This window comes from Egretta garzetta, unplaced genomic scaffold (assembly GCF_000687185.1).
Source record: "Egretta garzetta isolate BGI_Z169 unplaced genomic scaffold, ASM68718v1 scaffold135, whole genome shotgun sequence".
NCBI classification, from domain to species: domain Eukaryota; kingdom Metazoa; phylum Chordata; class Aves; order Pelecaniformes; family Ardeidae; genus Egretta; species Egretta garzetta.
This window is the reverse complement of record NW_009259594.1, coordinates 1,934,302-1,944,616: the sequence shown is the minus strand read 5'-3', so window position 1 is coordinate 1,944,616 and position 10,315 is coordinate 1,934,302. Positions and strand designations below refer to the sequence as shown.

The 10,315-nt window shown below is 62.3% G+C and overlaps 1 protein-coding gene across 1 annotated transcript in view; it reads left to right on the top strand.

Moving 5' to 3' along the window:
• Positions 1-3,331: 3,331 nt before the first annotated feature.
• SLIT1 (slit guidance ligand 1) overlaps positions 3,332-10,315 on the top strand; it is a gene marked incomplete at its 5' end in the record, with an annotated part of 17,306 nt that continues 10,322 nt past the window's right edge. Inside the window, 17 exon segments of the mRNA XM_009638115.2 lie at positions 3,332-3,403; positions 3,540-3,611; positions 4,033-4,104; positions 4,420-4,583; positions 4,968-5,115; positions 5,631-5,702; positions 5,969-6,040; positions 6,152-6,223; positions 6,345-6,488; positions 6,579-6,742; positions 6,856-6,879; positions 7,345-7,489; positions 7,629-7,703; positions 7,934-8,077; positions 8,381-8,524; positions 8,647-8,813; positions 10,105-10,237. Coding sequence (XP_009636410.2) covers positions 3,332-3,403; positions 3,540-3,611; positions 4,033-4,104; positions 4,420-4,583; positions 4,968-5,115; positions 5,631-5,702; positions 5,969-6,040; positions 6,152-6,223; positions 6,345-6,488; positions 6,579-6,742; positions 6,856-6,879; positions 7,345-7,489; positions 7,629-7,703; positions 7,934-8,077; positions 8,381-8,524; positions 8,647-8,813; positions 10,105-10,237 — 1,884 coding nt within the window.

The window sequence follows — 10,315 nt, the reverse complement described above, 5'->3', positions numbered from 1 at the left end:
ATTTAAAAGACGGGTAGGTGAGGTGCTTAGGGCCATGGTTTAGTGGTGGGATGGCAGGGTTAGGTTAAAGGTTGGACGTGATGATCTTAAAGGTCTTTTCCAACCTAGACGATTCTATGATTCTATGATTCTGTGATGTAGCTTGGCCGTAAGGCTTTTGGGGGATGTAGGAGCAAAGCGGGCAGCTTCCCTCTCCCCGTGGCAGAGCTGCGGGCTGGGGGTGGCTGCTGCTGATCAGCGGGCTGGGTCAGAAACCCCTGTGGGATGTGGGCCTGGTGCAGAAGGGGCCAGGGATGGGGCTGGGCCAGGAAGGATGGAAAGACAGTGGATTCCTGGGCAGCAAGCGGGGGCCCTGCTTTGCAGACAGGCTGCTGAGAGCTTCCCACCGGGGCACGCACGTGTGCTACAACCTCCCCGCAGGGTCTGCCCACGTGCAGACATCTGGCCTTGTCCTCTGGCGCTCACAGGGCAGAAGCAGTGTGTCCCCCATCACCTCCTCACCCCTCATTGTCCTTCCTCCCCTGTGCACCCTCGGGTCTACCAGAGCCCCCCGCACCCTGTGCCGTGCAGGGAGAAACTCCAGCAGCATGGTCCCTGCGGTGCTGTGGATGGGCTGGCAGCTTGGGCATCCCCTGGACTCAGGAACCAGGAACTCTTAAACCTGGAGCTTCAGGAAAATATCTGGAAGTGAAACCAGAAAAGGCAGAAAGGGGGGCTGTGACAGCGGGCAGGGGCTGCTTGCTTTCCCCCTTCTGCGTCCGTGCCCATCCACTGGCCAGTCCCCCAGCGGGGCTGTTGGCCGTGTCGGCACTCGTGGTCACCGCTGGCACACTGCGCGTGATGGCAGCATCACGCTTGTATTTGGCGGGGCGCGAGGTGGCACTGGCACAGTCGCTGGGGGTGCTACGAGCCACGCGGCGGAGCGAGAAGCCGTGCCATCTGCTGTTTCTTCGGCATTGAAGTGTAAAGCAAACATAGCTGGGAGCTATGAAACACCAGGAGGGAAGGGGCCGTGCCTTGTTCCAACGCCGGGGCCTGAGGATCCCGCAGGCAAAGCACGTGTTTGTCCTGGTGTCGTCAGCTGTGTAACCGTGCCGGCAACGTAAGCCCGGCTCCGGGGCCTTGCTGAAACCCTCGCATCCAGCGTCTGTCCCTCTTGGCTTCGGTACCCCCAACGGCAGCACTTCACTGGTGACTGTCACGAAAAGCTGTGAAGGGGAGACGCCTCGCAAAGTCGGTTGCAACCTTCTAGCGGCGTTTCCCTCGCGAGCTGTAAGTGAGCAGCTTGCAGGCAGATGCTTGGGTTTACTCCCTGGGTGCGCTGGGACTCCCATGTGCTGTGAGCAGAGAAACGCTTCCGTGGGGGGCAGGCAGGGGCTGCCCAGGTGGGCAGTGCCGGAGCTGGGAGGGGAGTGCAGAGCGCCGAAGCGTGGTGGGTGCTCCCATGCTTGGCCCTGCTGCAAGCGGTTTAATGTTGGAGGGCAGAAAGCTTCCGGGAGGGAGCACGGTGCATTTGAAGGCATTGCTAGGAAGAGCAGTGAACTTCATCTGGGGGTTCCCAGAGAGTTTTCTAGGGGATTCCTTCTTCTAGGAGGCAAAGGGGAAAGGGGGATTTGGGGCGATGCTGCGTTTTTCTGGAAAGTAATTGTAATTCCTGGGCGTCTCCAGGCTCATTGCACCCCCAGCAGAGGATGGGCAAGGGGCGTTTGCATCTCAATGGGTGCTGGGGTGTCGGGTCCTTCCCCTTTGGAGAGTGTGAGGTGACCCTGATCCCTTTTTTTTGGGGAGGGGTGGGGGTGGCTCTGCACAGAGCCCTGGGAAGGGCTTGAGCTGCCTGAGCGGGGCAAGGCAGGGCAGGCAGGACAGGCAGGGCAGACAGGACAGGCAGGGCAGCCTGGCAGTGCCGCCGTGCGGGTAGCGGTGAAATTGCGCCTGCTGCACGCCTGGCTGCTGGCAGGGGACATGGGATTTATCGTCCCCAGGAGCCTGGGCCCTTCCTCTCTCCCAGTAATGGTGCTTTGCACTCATGTGCATGGGGGGGCGGGGGCTGGTGCATTGCTCTGGCACCGTATGGCAGCTCCTCAGCAGCTGGGCATCTCACCGGAGGGCTGGGCAAGCCCACCATCCCTGGGTTTTCCTTCTCCCCATGCATCTGGACAATGGCTGGGGTGAAGTCCCAATGTGGAGACCTGCAGGTCTTCTGCAGGCAGCCTGTGGGTCATCCTGAGCTCATTTTCTGGAGGAAATGGGGGCATGGGGAAAAGTGTGGATGCTGTGCCCCCATCCTAACCCAGCCCAACTGCCCTGGGATGCCAGTAGTGAACGGGCTTCCTTATGTTGAAGCAGAGCTAGCGAGCACCAAGTGTGAAATTCTGGCATCCAGGGACACCCCGAACCACCTCTTGAGGATGGGATGGGGGTGTCTCCGTGGCCTGTGTAATGCTGGGGGGTGCTTAATCCATGCGGGATGCCCTGATCCTGCTCCTCACGCACCCATGGGCTTGCTTGCATAGGACAAATGCCATGCTGTGCCTCCGTTTCCGTGTGCCAAGAGGGAGCTGCGGACTTGGCCCCCTGCCCCATGGGTGGCTGGAGCAGGGCTGTGCTGGCGTGAGGCTGGGGCCAGGCAATGCAGGCGCCTGCCGGGCTCGGAGGAGCTCCTGGCCTTTAGGGTGGGAGAGGGAACAGCAGCACGGGAGCTCTGGGACACAAAAACGCTAGGCAGGTCCCCCTGAGGATGCGGTGAGCTGAGCCAGTCCACCCAGACCCTACTTTGCAGTGAGATTTTTGGCCTTCATGGTTGTTAAAAGCCAGCCCAGGCACAGCGGGGGGTCTGACCCACTGCCAGCCCTGCAAACACAGAGCCCATGCCGGCCCGGCTCTGCAGAGTCAGTGATTGCACGGACGGTGCCAGTGTAGTGATGAAGTAATTAATGACCCGATTATTTGTGCCCTCTGAAGTGCGGGGCAGGCTCCATGGGAATGCCTGCTGGAGCCACTAAGTGTAATTACCAGTTAATCAGCAGGGACCTGTAATTACGGCAGTCACAGGGTATTTCAGTACAGAGGGTTTTCCCAGAGCTGTGCCCTGCTGCTCTGCTTAGCAGAGCTGGGGAGCCCCGGCCACTTGCAGCCGCCATGGATGGAGCTGGACTTGCCTCGGGACGGACAGCAGGGCAGTGAGCAGCCAAGGACCTGAAGCCAAATTATGGTTTCTGAGAGCCCCTTGGGGATCACTGAGTGCCGGGGCATGCCCCTGCCTGTGGACCTGGTCCCACGGAGGATCGTGTTTTGTAGGCACCGCTCATTTTCATTCCTCTTTCTTCTGCAGGGACCTGAGTGAGAACTTCATCCAGGCCATCCCCAGGAAGGCTTTCCGTGGGGCCACTGACCTCAAGAACCTGTGAGTCCTGGTGGGGATGGGCACGGGTGCCACAGGGGAGTTTGGGGTCAGATCTGGTGGCAGGAGGCATCATGAGCCACTGGTCACTCTCTGCCTGGGCTGTCCTAGCAACACTCCTTCCGTCTTTCTCCCGCAGGCAACTGGACAAGAACCAGATCAGCTGCATCGAGGATGGGGCTTTCCGTGCCCTGCGGGGGCTGGAGGTCCTGTAAGTGGCTAGGGGCCAGCTGGAGCCTCCAGCCTGCGAGCCCCATGTGGCATGGGCATGTCCCCGGGTGCTCCCTGCTCACCGAGGCGCTGCGGGGACATCCCCAGCATGCTGTCTCTCCCTGGCCCCAAGGAGGGGCTGAGCAGGGGTCTGGTAACGCTCCTGCGGGGCTGTGCTCCAGGGCCTGATCCTGCCCCAGAGGGTCCGTCTGCCTGCAGCTGGCAGTGGCGGGGAGAACCCTGGAAAGGGCATCAAGCCATGCCCGGGGGTTTGGGCTGTCCCCATCCCTCACCTCTCCATCCCTCCACCCTGTGCTGGGGAGTGGGTGGGTGCTGTTGCTCCCAGGGGCTTGGTGACACCTGCATCATCTCATGCTCCCTTTTACCGCCGCCCTGACCTGCCCCCCTCTGCCTTCCCACAGGACCCTGAATAACAACAATATCACTTCCATCCCTGTGTCCAGCTTCAACCACATGCCCAAGCTGCGGACGTTGTGAGTGCTGGGACTGTGACAGCGGGAGGGACCGCCGGGCTGGCGTGGGATGTCCCCAGCTCTGCTGCTGGTGTCAGCAGCTCAACAGTGCTGGGACAGCACTGTGGGGAGGGGATGGAGGGGACACCCCTGCAGAGCATCCCCAAGCACTGCCAAGCAAGGTGGCCTCTGCAGCCAGCACAGATGCTCTCGGGCTCCTCCGTGTCCCCCTCTGTATGCCGCTGGCCTTTGGGATGAGCCAGGCTGGGGCAGCCGGAGGGCAGGGGGGTGGGCAGGAGCCATCCCGTGGCCGCTGACTGCCCCGTCCCCCCGCAGCCGCCTCCACTCCAACCACCTCTTCTGCGACTGCCACCTGGCCTGGCTGTCGCAGTGGCTGCGCCAGCGCCCCACCATCGGGCTCTTCACCCAGTGCGCCGCTCCAGCCCAGCTCCGCGGCCTCAACGTGGCTGAGATCCAGAAGAACGAGTTCAGCTGCTCTGGTGAGGAGGAGGGGGGAGGCGGTGGGTGCCAGGGCAGGGACACGGGTTGGGGGGACAAAGCCTGTCCCATTGATGCAGCCCACCTCCACTCCCTGCTGTGTGCCCCAGCTCAGAGCCTGACTGCACGCCGGGGGCTTGGTGCAGGTACAGCATGGGGACACCACCACCCCATCAGTGTGACAAGGGGTGCATCAGTCTGTGCCCTTGGAGCTGCATGCCTTTTGCATGGGGTTGGGGCACACCAGGACCTTGTGCACCCACTCAAGGGTGCCATGAGCTGTCCTGGTACGCTGAGCTGTCACCAGAGTCCCTTCCTCGGGGCGCTGCCATCCACCTGCCTGCCCCAGCTCTTTGCAACTCCCATGCTGGCCACTTCCCCGGCAGGACAAACAGACCCGGCACGTGTCCAGCTCTGCAGCTTGTCCTCTGGCTCCTGCCCGGCCATGTGCACTTGCAGCAACGGCATCGTGGACTGTCGGGGCAAGGGGCTGACGGCCATCCCTGCCAACCTGCCTGAGACCATGACGGAGATGTGAGTACAGCCCCGTGCTGTCACCGCTGGGCTCTGGGTGGCTCGAGGCAGTGGGGACGCGGGCACAAGCCCTAAGGCTCAGCCACCCCGCAGGGCGTGCAGGGCGGCAGGCCTTGCCCTTCTCCCGTGCTGCCCAGATTTAGCCCTGGATTTAGCTGCATTAAAAATGTAAATAGAGAAATAATCTCCTTAGGGGAATCCAATTATGGAGCAAAGCCCCCGCTGGGATGGCACAGAGAGCACGTGGGAGGCAGCAGGCGCCCCCAGAGCCAGGGTGCTGGGGGGAGGAGGTGGTCCCCCCACCCCAACCAGAGTGGTCCCCCCACCCATGGCACCCCTCCCTGCTGCAGAAAGCCCCAGCCACAGGCTGGAAGTTTTCCCTGGGGTGAATGGTGCCAGGCTGGTGGGGTAACTTACTGCAAGCCTGGGGGTCTTGCAGCCCACCCAGCCCTGTCAGTGGGGTGCTGGGGCTCGGCCAACACTACAGCCCTCATCTCTCCCCCTTCTCTTTGCAGACGCCTGGAGCTCAATGGCATCAAGTCCATCCCCCCAGGCGCTTTCTCCCCCTACAAGAAGCTGCGGAGGATGTAAGTGTGTGGTCCCTACCAGCTCACCCCAAACCCCAGCACCCTTCACCCCGCTGTCCACTGCCGTGAGCTTAGAGCCCCCTACTCGGGGGCACGGGGCACTTGCCATGACATGGGTGCCCCAAGAGGCAGCATTGGGCTGGGGTCTGGGAGACCCCCAGTTCTGTATATAGGCTGCTGGGGGTGGTCCCCTGGACCCAGCAGGAGGGTGGGGGCATGGAGCGAGAGAAGAGGGGTCCAGGCCACCTTCTCCCTTTGGGTTTCAGAGACCTGAGCAACAACCAGATCTCAGAGATCGCCCCCGACGCCTTCCAGGGACTGCGCTCACTGAACTCCCTGTAAGTGCCCGCACTGGGGTGTGTGGGGTGAGGTGGGGTGGACGCTGTGCCCGCTGAACCATGCCCCACACTGCTTCCCCCATCCCTCTCACACCAGCCTTCCTCTCCCAGGGTGCTGTACGGCAACAAGATCACGGATCTCCCCAAGGGTGTCTTCGGGGGACTTTTTGCCCTGCAGCTGCTGTAAGGCACCGGTGGCTGGGTGGGGTGCCCTGCAGGGACACCGGGACCTGGGGCTGAGGTCTTCAACGCCTGTGATGCGGTGAAGGGGGACCCCAGCCTCACCTCCCTCCCTCTCTACCAGGCTCCTCAACGCCAACAAGATCAACTGCGTACGGGCGGATGCCTTCCAGGATCTGCAGAACCTCTCGCTGCTTTCCCTCTACGACAACAAGATCCAGAGCTTGGCCAAGGGCACCTTCACCTCCCTGCGGGCCATCCAGACCCTGTGAGTGCCCGCATTGGCTCTGATGCCCGGGTGGGCGGCCACCTGGGGGGAAGCACCCCGGCGGTGTGTCACCTGCTGTCCCCGGTGCAGGCACCTGGCCCAGAATCCCTTCGTCTGCGACTGCAACCTGAAGTGGCTGGCAGACTTCCTCCGCGCCAACCCCATCGAGACCAGCGGCGCCCGCTGTGCCAGCCCCCGGCGCCTGGCCAACAAGCGCATCGGCCAGATCAAGAGCAAGAAGTTTCGCTGCTCTGGTGAGAGCCGTCCCTGTCCCCATCACGGGCGCCCTGTGGCACGGCTGTCCTCAGCCCTGCCCCAGCCTGGCATCTGTGTGCCCAGGGTGCTGATGTGCTTTTTATCTCCGCAGCCAAAGAGCAGTATTTCATCCCAGGTAAGAGGAAGAGCCGCACGCCTGTGTGCATGGCTGCATGTGCAGTGCCCTTTCAGCCAGGCTGCCTGCGGGGGGGGTCGTGCCAGAGCCCTGTGGTCTGGCCTGGCAGGACCACACTGCATTTCCCATCATTTCTGGTTGCTGTGTTCCCAGGTGCCACGATAACAAAAGTGCTGGGTACTGGGATGTGTTGCAGCATCTCCCATCATGCCGTTATTCGGATGGGCACAGGGGCGTCCCCAGGGTCTGGCCCTGGTCGTAGGAGGGGAGAGGGTGGTGGGCAGCACAGCACCCCACATACCTGGGACAAATATCCCTCGCTTTGGGCACACGGAGGGGTAATGAGGCTGGGATGGGGGTAGGTGAGGAAGTGACCGAGACCGGCTGGGGGTGTGGGAGAATCAGAGGAGGGGAGGGCGGGTGCAGCCCCCTGTGCCTCCCCACATGGCCCTCGCTGGTGCGCAGGAACAGAGGATTACCAGCTGAACAGCGAGTGCAACAGCGACGTGATCTGCCCCCCGAAGTGCCGCTGCGAATCCAATGTGGTTGAGTGCTCCAACCTGAAGCTCACCAAGATCCCCGAGCGCATCCCACAGTCCACGGCCGAGCTGTAAGCACCTCCTCCCTCCCATCCCGCTTTCCCTCCTGCAACTGGACCATTGCCGGCGCTGGGGTTTGGCTCAGGGTTTGGTTTGTGCCAGGCCCTTCGCAACCATCTCCTGAGCTCTTTTCCCTGCCACCCACCCCAGGCGCCTGAACAACAACGAAATCTCCATCCTGGAGGCCACCGGCATCTTCAAGAAACTCCCACATCTGAAGAAAATGTGAGTATCGGGCAGGCGCAGCCCCCCTGAGAGTGCCCAGGGGCTGGAAAGGCACGTGGGGGTCCTGATGCCAGGGCAGCCTGGGGTGTGAAATGGGGGACACGTCCTGACCCAACAGTCCCCTGAGGGACTGGGTATCATGGGGTGCTTGGTGGGGTCTGGGGGAGGCAGGGTTCAGGATGAGGTTGAGGCAGAGTTCCCCATCCCAGCCTGCTTTCCCCTCTCTGCAGCAACCTCAGCAACAACAAGGTGTCGGAGATCGAGGACGGGGCATTCGAGGGGGCATCCTCCGTCAGCGAGCTGCACCTCACCGTCAACCAGCTGGAGTCAGTGCGGAGCGGCATGTTCAGGGGCCTGGATGGGCTGAGGACCCTGTGAGTCCCCCCCCTTCACCGTGGGCACAGGGATGGGGACGTCCCTGCTCCTTGCTCCCCTGCCCTGCCCATGCTGCTGGGTTGGTGCTGTCTGCATCACTGCGGGGCCACCTTGGGAGCACCTTGCCCATCCTCTGGCCGTATCCAGAGCTGGGGGGGGTGGGGTTTTGCTGCTCAGGGACTGGCTCGGGCTCCTCCTGCTGCCTGGCAGCGAGGTGGGCACAGCCTGGGCACTGCCAAGGTGGGTTTCCCCCATGGCGCCCGCCCAGTTCATTAGGTGCCCTTGTCCTCTTCCCTCCACAGGATGCTGAGGAACAACCGCATCAGCTGCATCCACAACGACAGCTTCACGGGGCTGCGCAACGTCCGCCTGCTCTCCCTGTATGACAACCAGATCAGCACCATCGCGCCGGGTGCCTTTGACACGCTGCAGTCCCTCTCCACGCTGTACGTCTCGGGCCCCAGGGCGGATGCTCTCAGGCGGTCCCCATCGTGGCGGTGGGGCTGCGGCCGGTTCCCTGGCCCGGTGGCTGCTCAGGTGATGCCTTCGCGCTCCCTCCTGTGTGCAGGAACCTGCTTGCCAACCCCTTCAACTGCAACTGCCAGCTGGCCTGGCTGGGGGACTGGCTGCGCAAGAGGAAGATCGTGACGGGGAACCCGCGCTGCCAAAACCCCGACTTCCTCCGGCAGATTCCGCTCCAGGACGTGGCCTTCCCCGACTTCAGGTGTGAGGAAGGTAACTCACGGGCCCTGCGGCTCCGGGGGCGAGGGGGGACTGGGCTGTTCCTCCTGGGTCGGCACCATGCTCCCCGTCCCAGCACCATCCCTGCTCCTGGGATGTCCGGCAGTGCCCCACGGCACTCTGGTGGCTCGAGGAGTCCCTCAGCCCGTTAACACCCCCCCTAATGATGCACATCTTTCCCTTGCTGGTACCCAGCCCTTAAGGGCTGCACTCAAATACCCACGGGCTGCTCTGAAGTGAGAGGAGTTTGCACCCACCAAACTGTGTGGCCCTTGTACGTAGGCAGGTCCGTGCTGGCAAACACTGTGCCCTGGGTGCTGGCAAGGGCAGACGTGTAGGCAAAGCCCGCTGGGATTCATCCTGCTCCTTCCCTCCTTCCCCTCCCAGCCCTGCACACGCGCTGGAGCCGGGCAGATGGAGCAGTTGGAGAGTGCGCATGTCAAGAGAAAAGCCTTTTTTAATTTATTTTTTTAATTTAGAACAGCTTTTTGAGGCCTCTGGAAAATATTTACAAACAAATCATCATTTCTTCTGCTTTCCCTCCTCCACCACGTCAAAGACTGAAGGGTTGCATCCTGCGCCTTTCCTGGTGGTGTGAGATAACATACGGTTGTCCCGGGGATGCCTCTCCCACAGGAGCCCAGCACTGCAGCGGGGAAGGGGGAGCAACGCCGGCTCCTCCGGCTGCTTGGCGCAGGCACAGGGAGATGTCTGAAGGTTATTTCAGGAGGATTTTCCAGGGCTGAGCCCCTTCCCATGTGCCCTCCTCTCTGCTGTTCCTGGGCCTGCATTCTTGCTTGAAAATGGTGAAAATCAGAGCAGCGTGGAGCTGGCTGATTGCATCCATCCTGGTAGGGCAGGGCAGTTTCTGGGCGCAGGAGTGATTCCTGCACCGCTGACTCTCAGCCAAGCTGGGGCTATTCCCTGCACGCAGGCTGCCTGCAGCACCCAGTTTTGGAGGCAAGGGGAGATGGTCGGCGTGGGAAAGGAGCAGTCCTAGGCAAGCACGGGGCGCCGAGTCCAGCCTCACACGATGCCTGCATCCATCCTGGTAGGGCAGGGCAGTTTCTGGGCGCAGGAGTGATTCCTGCACCGCTGACTCTCAGCCAAGCTGGGGCTATTCCCTGCACGCAGGCTGCCTGCAGCACCCAGTTTTGGAGGCAAGGGGAGATGGTCGGCGTGGGAAAGGAGCAGTCCTAGGCAAGCACGGGGCGCCGAGTCCAGCCTCACACGATGCCTGAAGGCTGGGCCCTGGTGACTTTGTGGCTCTCTGTGCCCGGCGCAGGTCAGGAGGAGACCAGCTGCATCCCCCGGCCCCAGTGCCCACAGGAGTGCACTTGCCTCGACACCGTCGTCCGCTGCAGCAACAAGCACCTCAAGGCCCTGCCCAAGGGGATCCCCAAGAACGTCACGGAGCTGTGAGTGGCAAGCGAGTGCCCAAGCTCTCCCCTTGACCTCCAGCGACTTTGTGGCTCTGGGTGGGGGGGCATCTGCGG